This window comes from Rutilus rutilus (assembly GCF_951802725.1).
Source record: "Rutilus rutilus genome assembly, chromosome: 14".
Lineage (NCBI taxonomy): Eukaryota > Metazoa > Chordata > Actinopteri > Cypriniformes > Leuciscidae > Rutilus > Rutilus rutilus.
The window spans coordinates 35955083-35975593 of NC_140219.1; the positions used below are offsets into that span (position 1 = coordinate 35955083).

At 41.6% G+C, this 20511-nt stretch overlaps 2 protein-coding genes across 3 annotated transcripts in view; one reads left to right on the top strand and one right to left on the bottom strand.

Annotated features, from left to right (window-relative positions):
• Nucleotides 1–218: 218 nt before the first annotated feature.
• On the bottom strand, nucleotides 219–16712 carry LOC311303153 (small ribosomal subunit protein mS39-like). Of its 2 annotated transcripts, none has more exons than XM_084429467.1 (25): nucleotides 16471–16712; nucleotides 15974–16169; nucleotides 15701–15753; nucleotides 15568–15598; nucleotides 15115–15160; nucleotides 14950–15018; nucleotides 14340–14444; nucleotides 14128–14251; nucleotides 11911–12020; nucleotides 10975–11057; nucleotides 8688–8775; nucleotides 8115–8175; nucleotides 7943–8025; nucleotides 6886–7030; nucleotides 6735–6785; nucleotides 6535–6624; nucleotides 5818–5846; nucleotides 5627–5733; nucleotides 2972–3050; nucleotides 2807–2897; nucleotides 2060–2145; nucleotides 1422–1570; nucleotides 1294–1335; nucleotides 451–609; nucleotides 219–373 (listed from the first exon to the last, which is right to left on the bottom strand). In XM_084429467.1, exons 2-25 carry the CDS (start codon nucleotides 16063–16065, stop codon nucleotides 328–330), a joined length of 2019 nt encoding a protein of 672 aa, XP_084285593.1. In that variant the 5' UTR covers nucleotides 16066–16169; nucleotides 16471–16712; the 3' UTR covers nucleotides 219–327. The 2 variants fall into 2 exon arrangements, with proteins under 2 accessions (XP_084285593.1, XP_084285594.1); XM_084429468.1 differs by having other exon boundaries at nucleotides 16270–16481.
• The window catches only part of polr1a (RNA polymerase I subunit A), a 39003-nt gene continuing 35086 nt past the window's right edge, over nucleotides 16595–20511 (top strand). The window contains exons 1-3 of the mRNA XM_084429466.1: nucleotides 16595–16733; nucleotides 17325–17529; nucleotides 19455–19604. Coding sequence (XP_084285592.1) covers nucleotides 16657–16733; nucleotides 17325–17529; nucleotides 19455–19604 — 432 coding nt within the window. The 5' untranslated portion in view covers nucleotides 16595–16656. The remainder of the gene's footprint in view (nucleotides 16734–17324; nucleotides 17530–19454; nucleotides 19605–20511) is intronic.

The following is a 20511-nucleotide window of genomic DNA, read 5'->3' on the forward strand; positions in this document are numbered from 1 at the left end:
TACCCCTATTCCATCACACCCATTGGCACCGACATTAAAATAGCAGGACTACGTAACATTTCAATAAAGTCGATTATATATGAAATTTCATAATTCCAATGAACTGCAATCCTGTGTTTGATCAGTACTATTGGAGATTAGTTTGGACCAAAACACAAGGTCATACATTCAGAGCCAGAATCCAGACTCAAAACCCCAGCGAAGAAAAGAGCTAAAGATTTTAAACTATTGATTTTCTTTATTGATTTATCTCAAGTTACAATTTTGCATGTGCCAAACATTTCAACAGATACTCAGCCGCTGTGATCATCCACACCACCCCGAGATTTAATCGCTGTTAAAGGTCTGAATCTCCAGATCAGACAAGATGCTCCTGCAAGAGGACCAGAGTACAATCACATTCTTGAATGTTCTAATTCATCTAAAGCGTCTACGCAGCTTAAGACGTACTTGTGCTGCTCTGAGAGCTGGAACTCCTGCTGGATCCTCTGGATGAGTGTGTGTGTGTCGGGCAGACAGAAGCCAGCGGAGATCTTCACCAGCTCCACGGCCTGATCCACATCACCGCTCTCCTTCACACACGTCAGGAACCGGTTCAGCAGATCCGCACTGACACACACACACACACACACACACACACACGTTAGTCTGAACCATAGACTGTAAAAACATAGTAGTGTGCGTGAATGTTTTGAAGCCCAAAGTTCGGAGCCTGATGATCGAAAATGTGCAGCGAAGCGGATTAGCTGAGGTGACATGACGCTAACAGACAAACGGCTAGTAGTGACATCAGAGCAATCAACCTATCACTCAAGTGCCCACGCCCTTAATTATGCAAAACTTTAAGGCTTAATATAATTTAAACGGAAGAGTTATTAAAAATATTCACCCCCTCACAGTTTTCATGAAGGGCAAAATTAGCTTTATAGACCAAAACCACTTTAAGCTCCAGGCGGTAAACATGTTTATTTCTGCTGTAAAGTTGGGCATTTTAACATGGGGGTTTATGGGATTGACTCTCTTCTGCAGCCGGTCTCTAGTGGCCAGTGGATGAACTGCAGGTTAAGTCTCTTCCGTGTTGGACTGAAGAGAGAGACGGGAGGTTCTGATTGGTTTGAACACATCAGGACTTGAAATAAAGCCTTTCAGTTACAGTGCACGGGACAAACACTGGTACATTAACGTCTAGTAAACATTAGTGATTCATATTGGCACGTTATAAAAATCTTGATGCTTGTGAAGCAAAATCACAAATGCCTGGAAAAGTCATGGGAAAAATGAGCGGGCTCTTACCTGGGAACTCTATTGTGGGTTTTGAAGAGTTTCAGTGTCTCCCTGCATGAAGAGAAGTGAAATGAACAGATCTGAGGGGCGTTTAAAACTCAATTTTTGACATCACAGAGTCCCATAGGAGACGTTACCAGGCGGCCGATGTCCTGTGAGCCGCGAGCAGAACAGAGATGACGTTACTGAGAGAACCGGCCGTCCAGCTCATCAGGACCTTCCCTCGGTCACCGGTGCTGTACATGCTCTTAATGTCCAGCGCACAGTCGGCCAATGAGTCCTGCACCTGAACACACACACACACACACACACACACACACACACACACACACACACACACACACACACACACACACACACACACACACACACACGTGCAGACTGACACTGACTGGTTTCCAATGACAATGCATGGAATTTTAACAACAAAAGCAGAAGACAGACTTATCAACCAATGCAGATCATCTGACACCAATGCTACATTTTTCTCATTTGTTAACAAACATGTATTCATTATTACACTGCCTTAAATTATTACACTGTTTAAATGCATTTTCTTGCACACATTATTGAATTGTTTAAATTTTTTTTAGCTAACTGTGATTTGTATATGTACATTTCTGAAATGCATAACTAAGACTGATAACAGATCAGTGTAAACTGTAATATGGACTCATGCACTTTCTGTAAAGCTGCTTTGAAACGTTGCATATTGTGAAAAGCGCTATACAAATAAATAAATGTGAATTGAACTGAACTAGTGATGCGGTTGTACCTGCTGACTGTGTGTTTCTCTGGCCATCAGTGCCAGCAGATCTTCCACCAGCTTCTGTCTGTTCCCGTGGCCCAACGCTTTGATATCTGTGCAACAACACATTATTAGCGTTTTTCAGGTGTTCTCCTCCGACCACTGTCTGTCAACTGTTGATTTATGATGATTTTTGGCCAAACCATTCAGAAGTTAAGCAAAAATGCCCATTTTTCATTTCTCCTGACCACTAGGTGGCACTGTGCCAAAATTGTGCAGGTATTCTCAAGTCATGGTTGTCATAACACACACCATGTTTGGTCAGAACACACTAAAGCGTTGTGGAGATATAGCTTTGGCGTGCTCTTCATCACATTCGTTCATGTGATATTCAAGAACAGTTTGATGAATAAACTTGAATTCCATAACTTTTTGTCACAATGGTCTGAAGATGATCTGGTTCAATTTTGTAAAAATCGAATTCGTGAAAAAATTCCCAAATGGCAGGAAAACTTTAATGACGGAAAATGATGGTTCAAAGGTTATTAGCATAAATGAGTGCAAATTTGGACAGGTGGTGGCGCTAGAGGGGTTGAGTTAGAGACTCCAAATTGGCTGTGGTTAATGTTCAGACGGTCCTCTATCTATGTGCCAAATTTCACAGCTTTCCCACAAGCGGATCTATGGGCTGCCATAGGCTCAAGCAGCAGCATTACAGTAGGTGACATCACTTCAGTGCTCGGCCCATGATACATCAATCTGTCAATCAATCACCTTTCCATATCTGCGGGATGAGATCTAATCTGCTGTCGGTGTCCAGCGCTCGGAGTAGATCCGTCATGACGTTAGAACTGGGGTAGTACACCTGCAACCAGATCACAATGATGTCACATCCTGTGTGCGCTCACATGAAGCAGTGCATGAGTGTGTGTTACTCACCGAGGGAATCAGATCTCTGTACCACTTCATCACCACGTCCACCTGCTCCATCAGACACAGCAGACTGAAGAAGCGCGCGCTGGAACACACACACACACACACGAGCAGGTCAGACGCCACACTGCCTTATTCCTGACCAGCTGACCGCGCTTGAATTATGGGAGGCACTTCCGGTTTGGGGAACTTCCATTCAAAAAGACTGACACGAATCATTTCAAATCATAAAGTTGCCCTTCAAATAAAGCTGATCCGTCAGTCTGACTGGATGAGCTGTCAGTTTTCCTTCATGATTTATTTTCAGACGTCAAGAAAATTAAAGCTGCAAGCAGCATTTATCGGGGTTCAAGTATTTAAGGCCTTTAAGCACATAAGCATTTAAGACATTGTTTTATTTTACAAGCTTTTAACCACTGAAATAATAGATGGAAAAGTCCATTTACAGCCAATACAGGCAATTTACCATAGAAAATATATGGTTTTCAAAGCTTTTTGACAGTTATAGCGCCACCTATGGTCCGATCTCCATAAAATGTTGCATGATTGTTTACTTTGTTATGTCACATATGCTCACCAATTTTTGTGAAGTTCTGAGTTTTCCTTTAGGATTTATAGGCTTTTGAGTGTATTATGTCACGCCCCTTTTCTAAATGACCCTGTTACAGCCACCCAAATGCCAAAGTTCTTTTTTTCGATCTAGAGAGTCCAGAGAATTGTCCTAGACTGGTCTGGTTCCGATTGGGCGAAAAACCAGGGAGTATTTCACAAAAGTAGGTTTTGGACAAAATTCAACATAGCAGAAATGTTGTCCGCCTTGAGCCAGGGGTCACAGTGGTGTAAGACACTTGAGTCTGGGACAAACGGTCCAAGAGTTATGAGCGATTTTGTACTTTTGGTTGCTGTAGCGCCACCTATGGGCCAATCGGGGTCATACTCTGATAGGGTGTCCCCAAATTGAGGCCTACCATCTGGCCAGGTTTCACGTCTCTAGGCCTTACGGTTTGGCCTGCACGATGCGTTTTACGAATCCTTACAATTACATTTACAATAGGGTTTCAGCATTTCATGCTTGAGCCCCTAATAAATACAAAAAAATGACAACATATCCTGCACATCTGTGGTCTGTTCTCCAGATTTAATTTATGATATATCCAGGGATGTAGTGGAGGCTAAACGCACGTAAACGCCGTTTACGCACCTCCCAAAATTTGGAAATAGCGTTTGCCCACCTCCAAAGTGCGTTTATCCACCTCTAAATTTCACGTTATTTGAGTGGACTTTGCTTTTCCAGTGTGTGATCGCCGATCGGTACATGATACGAGCATTTGGGCCGTTAACTACAGAGCAGAACGCGCAGCGCGCAAACACGGAGCAGAGAGCGCAGCTCGCCGACACACACACATGGAACAAAGAGAACGGCGCACACACGTAGCAGAAAACACACGCTCGTGAAGTTACTAAACAAGCTGCGCGAGAATGAAACTTGATCGCAGCCGCAACAGGAAATCATTAAAACGATGAAAAAAAAAGTGATTTTTTTTATTCATTACAGGCAGCTGGTTTAATGTAGGGAGCATGTCAAAACCCAACTGTACAAGAGATTCAGAGGGAATCAAGCCTGCACCAGGTTAAAGACTTTTCCCTCTACAGGGAAACACTGATCCACATTTTTCTGATAGACCAAACAACTAATCAATTAATCAAGGAAATATTCAACAGATTAATCAACTATGAAAATAATCCCAAATCCCTAATCATTATGCACAAGTGCATTGCATTGGAGGCCCTGGATATAAGCCTCCCTCTCGATCTCTCTTAAATATTTTTGTTCTTTCTGTTTTGTCAATTAACTTTATAGATTTCAACCATATTATTCCTTCTTGAGTCTCTTTAACAAGAACTTAGATTAATGTATGAATTGAATAGTGATTGTGTGACCTATGATGAGGGAACAACCAGTGATACCCTTGAGGGAACAACCAGTGATACCATCAAATGATATAGCGATGTCATCAGGATACACATACACCGGTAGGCAGTGGCCCACCTTACTGGGTGACCACATCGTGGTCCACCAGAATTTATAGTTTACCCACCTCTTTTTTTACCACTACACCACTGGATATATCCCATTAATAATTCACAAGAACACATGTTAGAATCTCTAGTTTTTTCTCCTCAAATTCTCACGTCTCTTTCCCGGATTGTTTTCACTATTTATTATCAGTCAAAACACTTTGAAATAGTATCACGTAATGCTGAAGTTAATGAACATTTCTGCTTAAGGCAACATATAACACACATATAGCCTATATTACAGTAGTGATGTTTACCCGGCCCGTTATTGCTGTGGAAAGACTGGTGCTCTGGGGTTCTTCATGATCTGCTGAAGCACCTTGTTGATGCTTTACACTTTAAATGTCCTTTTAATGCTCAATGGTTGAAGGGCGAGTGGAACAATGTCATCATTATACCCAGTTTAAACTTTTAACTTTCTATTATTGCGCCCACAGAGCAAGCCTCTCACTGATTGTTTACAGCGTAGCGGAGTCATAACTCGCGCAGGAATAAGCTGGACTGAGTTTAACGCAGATGAAGACGAGGCTTTGATGGAGGAACTGACAGGGAAAGCTCTGAATTAATGAGTTATATACTCACTAGTAGATGTTCTGCTTTGAATCATTTCCCATAAGTCTCCAGTTCTCTCCGACTCCCAGCAGCTCGTGGACCCTGTACGCCTGCTCGATGTCCTTGGTGTCCAGACACTGCAGACAGAGATCACACACAGGGTCACGCTTCATAACTATGTGGCGTTTCCCATAAAGCCCGTCATGTTTCAGCGCACTTACGATTCTCATGGCAGTGATGAAGAACTGTGCTGGAAAACAAGAGCATTACAGCTGTGATTCAGGAGTTCTGCAGGAGCTTCAGTACATGCAGACTTTAGTGCTTAGGGTCAGTCCTCATACACACACTTGCAGTGTTGGCCAAGTGAAAGCGCATTCACGTGACAGGAAGTAAGTGTGCAAGACTAAATCACATGTCTGATAAATGCCAAAGCGCAGTACACTGAACACTTTAATCTTCTCATCACATCCACTGCAGCATCAGCTCTATTCTCACAGTCTGAAACAGTTTGATAAAGGATTCGGTCTCTCTAAACCCCGCCTTTCCGAGAGTCTACTCTGCTCTGATTGGTCAGATAGCCCAGTCTGTTGTGATTGGTCTACTCTGCTACTCTACTACTGTATTTTGAATAACATTTGCAACTTTTTAATCACTTAATGAGAAGCTGCACAATACAATTTTATCATCTGTTACTGAACAGACATTTAGAAGTTTATTTTAAAGTGTGACGTACTGAAAATAAAAATGTGTAAATAAGGCTCTGTAAAACCTTTACTTGCATTTATGTGGGACACTTGCAGTCTTCACGCCCACTCGAACACTTGGGCCAAATACAGGAAATACATCATGTAAACAGACAAGTGTTCAAGCGCAAAGAGCACCAGTGTGTGTATTAGGACAGGCCCTGCTCAGCAAACCCCACTGTGATAAGCAGATACCATCATCAGGGTCCTGAGGGGTGAAGCTCTTCCCCGACACCTCGTACATCACTTCCTGCAGAATGTCTTTTTGGCCCTGAACTGGGGCACCTGCAGAGCAAAGCATGATGGGAAATAAATGATCATGTGTTCCTATGTACATGTATGCATATTTTTATATAGAGAATTGAGAGAATTGTTATTGTAAGACATCAAATGACCTATTTTATAAAATATGCTGAGCACGTGACTGTAAGAGGCTAGACTGGGGTCTGAAATCAGAAGAAAAAGAATCAATTACACACCAAAATAAATAAGCATACACCACTTCATTGCTGTAAAGTATGAATAAACGAGTATCACTCATCGGACCGATGTTGAGAGCCTTCATCTCGCTGATCACAGGAAAAGCCTGAGATTTTCCCAAAGCGCCACAGCGTCTCAAAGCCTTCAGGACGGCGTTAAACGTCAGGAGGTTCGGCTTGACCTTCTGCTCCGCCATCTGCTTCAGAAGATCCTGCAAAACACACACACACACACTGATGCACAAGCTGGCTTTGCTGATGGGCTAGTGCTGGACGGTGTGATCAAAAATTTACATAACAGTATTTTTCAAAATGATATCGGCTTCACGGTATATGACGGTATTTATTATTTCTTCAAGCATGACTGGGTGTTAAACACATTTTGTACTGAGTGAGAGAGGAGATACTGCAGTAGATTGGCTTAGAACGCCCTATTTTACTGTCATGAGTGAATATTGTAGAAGAAATCACACTGGTATTAATACAGGTTTGCAAGGCTGTTTAAAAGAGGTCCAGCAGGAGGCGCTGTAGGAGCGGCTTTATATGGAAAGATTAAAGGCATACTCCACTTTTTTTGGAAATAGGCTCATTTTACAGCTCCCCCAGAGTTAAACAGTTGAGTTTTACCATTTTCGAATCCATTCAGCCGAACTCCGGGTCTGGCGGTACCACTTTTAGCATAGCTTAGCATAGATCATTGAATCGGACAGGACCATTAGCATCTCTCTCAAAAAAATGACCAAAGAGTTTTGATATTTTTCCTATTTCAAACTTGACTCTTCTGTAGTTACATCGTGTACTAAGACCGACGGAAAATGAAAAGTTGCGATTTTCTAGGCTGATATGGCTAGGAACTATACTCTCATTCCTGCGTAATAATCAAGAAACTTTTCTGCCGTACCATGAGTGCAGCAGGCGTAATGATATGACGCAGCGCCTGAAAATAGTCCCCAGCTCGGTAACTTCCAACGTGACCGGGACTAAGTTTGTCTAACCTATTAGACCTATTTTCAGGTGCTGATCATATCATTACGCCTGCTGGACTCATGGTACGGCAGCAAAGTTTGTACAAATAACACAAAAAAAAAGAAAGTGGCTTTGCAACAAAAGCAGAAGTCACGTACCACTATCAGCTCCCATTTCTCATTGTATTTCTCTTGCACTTCTGGGGCCGCTGCGATCAGGGCGTTGAAGATGTGCACATCAGCTACAGGAACAAAACACAAACGCAATATCCTTTAAAAAACGAAATCCTAGTTACTGACCAAGCATCTGAAGCGTACAGCAGGCCCTCACCCGTGAGCCGGTGGTTCAGCAGGTCCGTGTAGGTGCTGAACGCCTTCGAGTACGCGCCATACTGTCAAATCAAGCACACATACAGTCATCTTCTGCCATCAAACTAGGGATGCACCGATATGAACATTTTGGCTGAAAACCGATAATTCTTTATATATGAAAGCCGATAACCGATATATTGGCCGATAAATCTAAATCCAAATTTGTATATAATTTTTCAGAGCCTGATTGCAAAAACAAAAGCCACCATTAAAAGCCATAACCCAAACACACAATTATAATCATCTCATTATAATTTTATGTAGCTTATATTACAGACTTGAACTGTATTTTCCTTTTTTGAAGTGATTCCAATCATATTTCAAGCAATTCAAACCCATCATGTTGAACAGTGTGTATCTGGAGTGTCTCAGCTGAAGGAAATACATTTATCGGCTTTAATATATCGGCCACATTTTCTTATCGGGCCGATAACATGGAAAATGAACATATATGTGCTGATAGTGATATGGCGGCGGATATATGGTGCATTCCTCAGAGAAATGCGTGAGCAGAAGTTCCCGCACGCGTTACCTTCACCATGCCTCGGATCAGAGCGCTGTATGAGCGCGTGTTCGGCTCTGACAGATGCGCAAAGATTCGCTCAGCATTATTATCCTCTCTGTGGGAACAAACAGACAAAGAAAAAGTGGTGTCCGCTCAATTGTGTTCTTTCTTGCAAGAAAATGATATCTATGAGAAGTTTCAGTCTGGTTTCAGGCCGCACCATAGCACTGAAACTGCGCTCGTTAAAATCACAAATGATTTACTTTTAGCTTCTGACCAAGGCTGTATCTCAATACTAGTTTTACTTGATCTTAGTGCTGCGTTCGATACTATAGATCACACAATACTCTTAGATCGACTACAAAACTATACCGGTGTTCAAGGACAAGCATTAAGCTGGTTTAGATCATACTTATCTGACCGCTACCATTTTGTCTATTTTAATGGAGAAAAATCGATCATAACTCCAGTAAACTATGGAGTGCCGCAGGGATCTGTGTTAGGCCCTCTATTATTCTCAGTATATATGATGCCACTTGGAAATATTATAAGGAAATATGGAATTAGTTTCCATTGTTATGCTGATGACACTCAAATATATATTTCATCACGGCCAGATGAAAACGCTAAATTATCCAAATTGACAGAGTGTGTTAAAGATATAAAAGATTGGATGACGCGTAATTTTCTTTTATTAAATCCAGACAAAACAGAGGTACTACTTATCGGTTCAAAAAACCGCCCACAAAACCTTTCGCAATACAACTTTAATATAGTAGGATGTCCTGTTACTTTATCCTCTACAGTAAAAGACCTGGGTGTTATACTCGATTGCAACCTGTCTTTCAAAAATCATATTTCATATGTTACAAAAACCGCCTTTTTCCACCTTAGAAACATTGCTAAGCTACGTAATATGCTATCAGTTTCTGATGCAGAAAAGTTAGTTCATGCATTCATGACCTCGAGACTAGATTACTGTAATGCTTTATTAGCCGGTTGTCCTGCATCCTCAATTAACAAGCTACAGTTAGTCCAGAATGCAGCCGCTAGAGTTCTTACTAGATCAAGAAAATATGATCATATAACACCGATTTTATCATCACTGCATTGGTTACCTATAAAGTTCCGTATTAATTACAAGGTATTGCTACTGACTTATAAAGCCCTAAACGGCTTAGCTCCAGTCTATTTAACGGATCTTCTATCGCCCTATAATCCATCGCGCTCTTTAAGATCACTAAATTCAAGGCTTTTGGTCATACCTAGGATATCCAGATCCACCAAAGGAGGGAGAGCATTTTCACATTTAGCTCCAAAACTCTGGAATAGCCTTCCTGATAGTGTTCGTTGCTCAGACTCGCTCTCCCAGTTTAAAACTAGATTAAAGTCGCATCTCTTCAGCCAGGCATTCATATAATATTTTTAATCTTACAGTTCAAATTACAATCCGGCCTCTAGTTAATAAACGCCAGAGGAGAACTGGCCCCCGACTGAGCCTGGGTTCTCCCAAGGTTTTTTTTTCTCCATTGGGTCACCTGATGGAGTTTTAGGACACTATTAGGTCATTTGATGGAGTTTTTCGGTTCCTTGCCACTGTTGCCTTTGGCTTGCTCAGTTGGGGATATTCTGGGGATATCTAATTTGATTTTATCAATAAATTCCACTAGAAACAAACCTTGTTGTATTATTTTAATTTAATACTGTGAAGCTGCTTTGATACAATCTGTATTGTGAAAAGCGCTATACAAATATACTTGACTTGACTTGACTTGACAAAGTGGCCTCTTATGACACGACCGGGGATCATCTCGACTTTGTGAAGTATTTTTATACTTTTCACCGTCATTACTCATGACTTCAGTGTCACATGATCTTTTGTAATATTATAAATGTCTTTACTGTCACTTTTGATCAATTTGATGCATCCTTGCTGAATAAAAGTATGAATTTTGTTTTTATTAAAATATTATTTACCCAATCTTTTTAATGGTAGTGTCTCACGGTTTCCACAAAATAAGAACATTGGTTTTCAACATTGATAATAATCATAAATATTTCTTGAGTATCAAATCATCATATTAGAATGATTTCTGAAGGATCATGTGACACTGAAGACTGGAGTAATGATGCTGATGTTTTACATTGGAATAATATTTCACAATATTAATGTTTTAACTGCATTTTCAATCAAATAAACGCAGCCTTGGTGAGCAGAAGAGCCGAATTTCAAAAATATAAAAAAGATCTTCATTCCACACTTTAGACCAGTAGTGTACACACCAGGCTTTATCAGATAAACGTGATCACTCACTTCCAGGGGGCCTTCAGTAAGTCTGAGGCTCTGGGTCCTCTTCCTCTTTTAGTCTGCGGTTCATCCTGGACGTCCTCCTGGGGCTTCCATGGGTAAGAGGAGTTGATGGACATGTGGAGAATAATAACCATTACACAAGGTCTCAGAAGGCTCACTGGTTTTATTGATTCGAAGAGTTGTGGTTGAAACTTTAAAAAGTAACAAATCCTTCCCTCGCGGGTTAACTTGAGCCCCTTAAGGTCAAAATTCAAAATAAAAATGCTAAACCAATAAAATATTTTATAATGTCTACATGTGTATCTGAATGCATACTGAAGTGGAACTGACTTTATGACCCAGAGGAACAGCTCAGTTGCTCCATATAGAGCTATAAGGCCATCTAGTGGCAAGAGTCATGAAATATCATGTTATATTATTTATTTTCCACAAGAGGTCGGCGAAGACTCCCAATGTAAGATATTTTGAGCTGAATTAAAAAGTTTATGCATGAAATTGTGAGTTATTTTGAATTTGAAAGAATGAGAGGAATGTGCTTGCCTTAAATGATTATTTATTTATTAAATTTGCATAAAAAAAAAAAGAAAAAAATATGACTGAAATGAAATAAAATAAGATTTCTGGACAAAAAGAAAGAAAAAAAAAAGTATAATTTTAGGCTTCGGGTCATTTTGACCCGCAAGGGAAGGATAAGGTTTAATGAGGAATATTGTGACGTGTACGTTCCTGGAAGAAACTCAAGACTACAATGTTTCAGGAGTTCAGAAACACTGACACTGATATAGAGAAGAACTCAGAGCTTGTTCATGCTCAAACAGCAACATCACACACTAAACACACAGCAGAATAGGACCCCTCCACTACACCACGCGTGCAGGAATAGTGCTGCTAAAGACACAGAGCATCTTAAACAGTGTTTTATGGTGTGAGAGGCCTTACCGTCTCTTCAGTCCTCTGTTCGGGGACGTTCTCTTGTGCAGGATCACGGTCTCCATAGAAGCAGATCAGCTCTAACAGCTCATTCGTCACATCCAAAGACACTGATGTCCCTGCACAGAGCACACACTCATCATCAGTCAGTCACACACACTCTCGCAGACGCAGACTCAGACGCAGACTCAGACGCAGACGCAGACGCAGACGCAGACGCAGACTCAGACGCAGACTCAGACACAGACTCAGACTCAGACGCAGACACGCAGACTCAGACACGCAGACTCAGACACGCAGACGCAGACACGCAGACTCAGACACGCAGACTCAGACACGCAGACTCAGACGCGCAGACTCAGACGTGCAGACTCAGACGCAGACTCAGACGCAGACTCAGACGCAGACTCAGACGCAGACTCAGACGCAGACTCAGACGCAGACTCAGACGCAGACTCAGACGCAGACGCAGACACGCAGACTCAGACACGCAGACTCAGACACGCAGACGCAGACACGCAGACTCAGACACGCAGACTCAGACACGCAGACACGCAGACTCAGACGCGCAGACTCAGACGTGCAGACTCAGACGCAGACTCAGACGCAGACTCAGACGCAGACTCAGACGCAGACTCAGACGCAGACTCAGACGCAGACTCAGACGCAGACACAGACTCAGACACAGTCTCAGATAGGGCTGAACGATTAATCGCACTTTCCATGTAATCGCACTTAAATCGAGATGGCTTATCGTGATTTTAAAATCGCAAAGGCTGCAATTATTTTTTATGCGCAGTTTGTCATTGATGTACGGCTCTGTAAACGCTGCTCCATCTGAAAGCACTGTGAGTTTGAGTCACTTATAACGTGCATTTGAAAAAACAACACCCGTCAAACATCTTTCCAAAACATGTGAAGCATTTATGAACCTCTTGTCCAACAACAGACAACATTTAATAACATGCATTTACTCCAAACTCACTTCATAACGACAGTTGAGCTCCTCCTTCTGTGAGATGATGTGCTTCTGATACAGAATAAGGCAGTCGTGTGTTTATTAGTTATGTTTAATCAAAGCGTTTCAATCTTCTGTTTATTCAGCTACACCGATAGGGATTTCCTGGAATGATGCGCATTATTGTACTTCTGCGGCGGGGCATATTTAGCGTGTTTGCGTGAGAGCGCCCTCTGGCGTTCAGATGGGGCAGTATTTACTACCAATCAGCCGCACTCCACTGACAAGCTGCGCATAAGATAATCGCTAATTGCGTGCGGTTTTGTTGCGATTAATCGTTCAGACACAGTCACTCACACACCACAGGTCACTCACACACCACAGGTCACGGTCACTCACACACCACAGGTCACTCACACACCACAGGTCACTCACACACCACAGACTCAGACACCACAGACTCAGACACCACAGACTCAGACACCACAGACTCAGACACCACAGACTCAGACACCACAGACTCAGACACCACAGACTCAGACACCACAGACTCAGACACCACAGACTCAGACACCACAGACTCAGACACCACAGACTCAGACACCACAGACTCAGACACCACCGACTCAGACACCACAGTCTCAGACACCACAGACTCAGACACCACCGACTCAGACACCACCGACTCAGACACCACCGTCTCAGACACCACCGTCTCAGACACCACCGTCTCAGACACCACCGTCTCAGACACCACCGTCTCAGACACCACCGACTCAGACACCACCGACTCAGACACCACCGTCTCAGACACCACCGTCTCAGACACCACCGACTCAGACACCACAGACTCAGACACCACCGTCTCAGACACCACCGACTCAGACACCACCGTCTCAGACACCACCGACTCAGACACCACCGACTCAGACACCACCGACTCAGACACCACCGTCTCAGACACCACCGTCTCAGACACCACCGACTCAGACACCACCATCTCAGACACCACCATCTCAGACACCACCGACTCAGACACCACCGTCTCAGACACCACCGTCTCAGACACCACCGACTCAGACACCACCATCTCAGACACCACCGTCTCAGACACCACCGTCTCAGACACCACCGACTCAGACACCACCGACTCAGACACCACAGACTCAGACACCACCGTCTCAGACACCACAGACTCAGACACCACAGACTCAGACACCACAGACACAGACACAGACACACACACACACAGACACACACACACTCACCGGCCTGCAGCAGCTGGTCGTACAGATCTACAGCGGCTTTGACCTTCCTCAGCTGAACTCTCTCTGTGAGCGCAGCTTCAGACGCCTCCTCTATCTGAGCCTCCAGAGTCTCCGGCATCAGACACTTCCAACAGAACACAGCAGATGCTTCACAACATTCACACACACGCATGAGCAAAGCAAACCATCGGACACAAGCACTGGACACTCACGGGAATATGAGGGTGTGCGTAGTCTTTCTGGAAGTAATTTGGGTATTTGTTGATAAAATATTTGGCAGCGTTTCTGCCTGACTCCTGGGACAAGGAGAATAATTTCTGTGTAGGAGAAATAAAGAGGTCAGTGTGGGTTTTCATGTAACGTGCATCTATGTTCACAACTTATACATGCAGCATATACATTAACTCTTTCCCTGCCAGCGTTAAAAAACAACATTTGTCAGCCACCAACAGCGTTTTTGACCATTTTCACAAAAATTTCATCGGCCACAGAATATTTGGTTGTATTAATATCTGAACATGCAATATGTGAAAAGAAAGAACATTTTTTAAAACATTTTATTCTAGCATTCTTTTTTTTTATCAACACTAGAATGTGGGTAAGTTTCATAAATAGCAACATTTGGCGCAAAAAGCTGATAAATTATGTTTTTCTCAAAGTCTCTGTCCGGATGGGATCAAAACACAGACGGAGTAGATTGAGTTCATCAACACCTCAAAGTTCAACATTTCATTCAGTAACGTTAGCCAGTTTTGATTTATATGCCGATTGTGAACTTCTCTAATGGTTTGACAGCCAGTTCAATATTTATGAGCTACTCACAAAGTCTAATGATGTTTTTGGAGCAAGATATGGATCATCCTGGAATCTGTAATCTGATGCTGTAGGATCCTAGACGACACACACACACACAGTAACTTTGTTTACATGATATTAGATGACAAATAGGTTTATAACATGATTGTTGGAGTTGTCTGATTAACATACCCTGTTCACGGTGGATGCCAGTGCCTGTAAGACAGCCTCTTTACTCCTGATAATAATAATAACAAACTTTATTTCTATCACGCCTTTAAAGGAGCTTCTCAAAGCGCAAAGGTAAAAATGCAAGAAAATACAAAATAGTAATTCAACAATATTAAATTGGTGTATTAAAAAATAATATAGTAAAAAATAATATCTGCGTGTCAACGGCATAAAAGTGATACTTAATACCAAGAGTTCATAAAAGTTGGCCAAGCAGGAATAAATAAAGACTAAAGAGTTAAAAAGTAAAGGTCCTAAAATTGAGCCCTGAGGGATGCCAGTAGAAGCTGGTCCAATATCAGACCTGTATTGTGCATCCGATCAAATAAGTAAATTAAATAATTAATCAAATTAATTGACAGTGTGAATGAATGAGTTAGTGATCTTTCATGTGTTGATCAGAACAGTACATACCATGTTTTCTTCTTTGGAATGACTATTTCTTCTGAAAAAAATATAATACATTTTTTATTTCTGATTAGAATGCAGCTTAATTTAAAAAAGCACATGAATTATCCTACTGAATAACAGAAATGAGTTGTCAAACCTAGTGAAGAAACGGCAGGTTGTTGGTCTGCAGCAGAATTCAGAGCAAAACTCCTGTAATCAAACCCCATAATGAGCTATTTCATTCTGATAAAACATTTCATATTCTGGTCAAACTTGGAAAGTTATTAATCATATGCCGACGTGAGCTGACACATACAGCCCCTTGAAATGACCTAGAGACAACCAGTCATTTCTTTAAATGCATGGAAATGACAAAAATGTCATTTAATAAAAAGGCGCAAGTAAGCCTGTTCTTGTGCATTCATCTTACCTATTAGGCCATGAATTCTGCAGATGGATGCGCAATATTCTGCTACTCTTACAAGCATGATGCCTGAGAGCTCGCGAACAGGAGGACGCCATGACACCGAGTGCGCGATCGAAAACCGTCCGCTTTAACGCTTCCTTTAAAACACCAGGAAGCGCTGAAGAGATCTCGGGCTGTCATTGGTCCATCCTGATCAGCGCTGAGAAAAGTAACAGATATCATGTGACGTGATCGTTAAACTTCTACTTAAATTGCGGTGTGGAAAATAATGTACGTCTTGATAATGAAAGTTTAATAACCTTGAATTAAAATAAACAGCGAAGAGTTAAAAAAATATTCTGAAAGTTTCAAACTAATTTAAATTCTACCAATCATATGTTTTCTACGGCCGGGATATACCATCTGACCAAACAACAATAATAATAATAAAAACTATTCGTCATACACCCCCGTAGAATATTAATATGCAGGTGTTTAACTAGCAAATAATTAATATTTACCACTGCTCCTTAGGTCAACGTCTCTGCTTCTGTCGCTTTTGTTCATGTTTCAGTCTAATTTACCCCTCCGTGTTCTTTGGTTTCGTCCATGCGTCCAGCACGCGCTCCCACATGTTACTGCTCTACCTGACGCACATGGGGAATACAGAGAGATTTCTATTCTAATGTACATAGTTTATTAAGAAAATGCAGTTTTCAAAAGAAACACCATGGAGGCGATTAGAGGGCATGTCGTTTGGCTTGTACGACGCTAAGGAATTAAGGTAATGACTTGCACAACTAACTTGCTCAGCTAGCCGGAGATTAGTTGCATGTTACTGTAAACTAAAGACTCCAAACGTCATTTAACAACACATGTGGAGCTTTGTGACAACATGATCAATATGCTGTCACGCTAAATGCTGTTTTAAAACATTAAGTTACGTTTGAGTCAAATATAAGCAGTAACACAATCAAGAAGCTCAGTAATTCCTGAAAGTGGTCCACTACTCAATAACTTTACACAGTTTTTGCACTGAAATGGTGACACTTTTCTAATAAGGGCTCGTTTGTTGATATATTAGTTAACATGAACTAAGAATATACTTATACTACAGTAGTCAACATTTGAAGGTCATCAAAGTTGTCCTAACACAAGAACGGGTTTTGTTCAAAATTCATGTATAACTTTGATGAAAGGTTTTAATCCACTTTAAATGTTGACTACTGTATTTATATAATATACTATACTTATACAGCATGCATTAATCTAGTTAATTTGAACATGTACAGATCTGAGTTGTATAAAGCTCTAAAGAGATGAAGGGAGCTTGAGCTGACCCTCCTGTGTGTGTGTGTGTGTGTGTGTGTCTCAGGAGGCTGAGTGTGAAGACGGTCACGAACCCGGAGCTGCTGGACGGCGTGGGCAACGCGGCCCCGAACGGACTGTACGATCTGGCCCTGGGTCCCGCTGACAGCAAGGAGATCTGCTCCACCTGCATGCAGGACTACGACAGCTGTCCGGGACACCTGGGCCTCGTGGAGCTGCCGCTGCCCGTCTACAACCCGCTCTTCTTCACCGTAAGCTCTGCTCTCACGGGTTAGACAGGGCACACAAATATGATGATTCTGCCATTTATTACTCGCCCTCATGTCGTTCCAAACCCTTGAATGAAGATGAAATCTGACTCTGAGAGATTTCTATCCCTCCATTGATAGTCTACGCAACTACCTCTTTCAAGGCTCAGAAAGGTAGGAAAGACGTCATTAAAGTAGGGGTGTAATGATTCCCTCGTGTCACGATTCGATACATATCACGATACTGAACTCACGATACGATATTATTGCGATACTCCAAGACATATGATAAAAAGTTAACAAAAAATTAACTGTTGATTAAAATGCTAAATTGTGTGTGTAAATGAATATTCTTGGACTTGGTGCTGAAACCCAAAGCACAGGACAGTCGAGACGCCAGAATAACAATATTCATGATTCTGAAGATGAAAACACTGAATTATTGTAGATGAATATGCTTGAACTCTTTCACTGACTAGATATATTTAAAATAATGTCGGACACTTTTACTGGTAACATCAGACATCTGGCATTATCAGGACACACACATATTCCCCCAGCGCATTATTATACATTATATTCAACATTATATACAGTAGTTTAATGTAGTGCTGACACTAAAACTCTGAAAACTTTTTTCACACACACAAATTTTTATTTTGGGTGAACTACACACAACACATATTGCTGTATTTTTGTATTGCGATATACTGTGACATGATTGTTACACCCCTACATTAAAGTGATCAATGTGACTCAGTTACCTCAGTTTTAGGCAACACGGGTGCTCTGTTTGCGAAAAAAAACTATTTACCAGTTTATTTACAAAATATTATTCTCCAACGCATGTTCACGAGAGCAGAGGACGCGGGTTGAAAACTTAATATTTAGAAAATCAGACTTCTGAAGGAGCTCGTTCACTTTATATGATGATTTAATTAAAATGTTTCTATGTGAATAAAAGCCTAAATGAATTCTGTTCATCATATAAAGTGATCGAGTCTCTTCAGAAGTCTGAGGAAGCCGCTCGATTCATAATGTGGATTTATTTTACAATCGTTTTATGAACATTTTGGGTGAACAGACTTTCAGTGGAGGGACAGAAATCTCTGAGATTTGATTAAAAGATCTTCATTTGTGTTTCAAAGATTAGTCAAAGTCTGATGAGATGAACGACACGAGGGAGAGTAAATAATGACAGAATTAAGATTTTTGGGTGAACTGTCCCTTTAAAAACAAAACAATTGAATTGTGATGAGATCATGATCCTGTCTGATTTAATAGTTTTGGGTAACGCTTTATTTCAGTGGTTAACTTTAGACCTACACTGCCATATAAACGTTTGGGGTCGGAAAGATTTTTAATGTTTTTAAAAGAAGTCTCTTCTGCTCACCAAAGCTGCATTTATTTGATTCAAAATACAAAAATAACAGTAATATTGTGAAATATTATTGTAATGTAAATCATCAGTTTTCTATGTGAATATCTAGTAAAGTGTCATTTATTCCTGTGATCAAAGCTGAATCTCCAGCATCATTACTCCAGTCTTCAGTGTCACATGATCCTTCACAAATCAGTATAATATGATGATCTGATGATCAGAAACATTTATGATTATTATCAATGTTGAAATGTACAGGTTTTTTTCAGGATTTTTTGATGACTAGAAAGTTTGTATCTGAAATATAAAGCGCAGGAATAAATGACACTTTACTAGATATTCACTTATATGTGTTTTTAAATGCATCCTTGGTAAGCAGAAGAGACTTCTTTTAAAAATCCCAAACTTTTGATCGACAGTGTGTGTGTGCCAACTTACTCCAACCCTAACCTCACGGCCGTCTAATACTCTACTGAGAGTGAGTTGACATGTAGTTGGCAGAATGTCTAAAGTGTATCCTCCAGCCCTAACCTCCCTCTCTTCACAGAATCTGTTCATGCTCATCCGGGGCTCGTGCCTGCAGTGCCACCTCATCCTGTGTCCGCGGTCGGCTCTGCACCTGCTGCTGGGACAGCTGAAGCTGCTGGACGTGGGAGCGCTGAACGAGGCGTACGAGCTCGAGCAAGTGCTCAATCAGGTCAGACACGCTCAAAGCTCTCCTCGTCAGCTCATTCAGGACTAGGGCTGGGAATCGAAAATGAATTCCAATTCTGGAATCATATACTGGAGGTCAGGAATCAGATACTGGAGGTCAGGAATCAGATACTGGAGGTCAGGAATCAGATACTGGAGGTCAGGAATCAGATACTGGAGGTCAGGAATCAGATACTGGAGGTCAGGAATCAGATACTGGAGGTCAGGAATCAGATACTGGAGGTCAGGAATCAGATACTGGAGGTCAGGAATCAGATACTGGAGGTCAGGAATCAGATACTGGAGGTCAGGAATCAGACACTGGAGGTCAGGAATCAGACACTGGAAGTCAGGAATCAGATACTGGAGGTCAGGAATCAGATACTGGAGGTCAGGAATCAGATACTGGAGGTCAGGAATCAGATACTGGAGGTCAGGAATCAGATACTGGAGGTCAGGAATCAGATACTGGAGGTCAGGAATCAGATACTGGAGGTCAGGAATCATATACTGGAGGTCAGAATCATATACTGGAGGTCAGGAATCAGATACTGGAGGTCAGGAATCATATACTGGAGGTCAGAATCATATACTGGAGGTCAGGAATCAGATACTGGAGGTCAGGAATCATATACTGGAGGTCAGAATCATATACTGGAGGTCAGGAATCAGATACTGGAGGTCAGGAATCAGATACTTGTTATAAAATTAAAATTTTGATTCCTCTTATCGATTCCTTTGTGAGCATTTCAATATGACTTTAAACCATTCAAGTGCGAGACGACTCACACACTGTTTTCAGTGCTTCAGGAGTGTGTATCAGTATACTGGATCAGTGTGTGTGTGTGTGTATCAGTATACTGGATCAGTGTGTGTGTGTGTGTGTGTGTATCAGTATACTGGATCAGTGA

Coding starts and splice junctions, on each gene's coding strand:
- LOC311303153 (XM_084429467.1), bottom strand. CDS start 16,065: ATGGCGTCCTCCTGTTCGCGAGCTCTCAGGCATCATGCTTGTAAGAGT. Junction 15,019..15,114: donor TGGCATCCACCGTGAACAGG/GTATGTTAATCA, acceptor TGTGTCGTCTAG/GATCCTACAGCATCAGATTA. Junction 3,051..5,626: donor TCAAAGCAGAACATCTACTA/GTGAGTATATAA, acceptor TGTGTGTTCCAG/CGCGCGCTTCTTCAGTCTGC.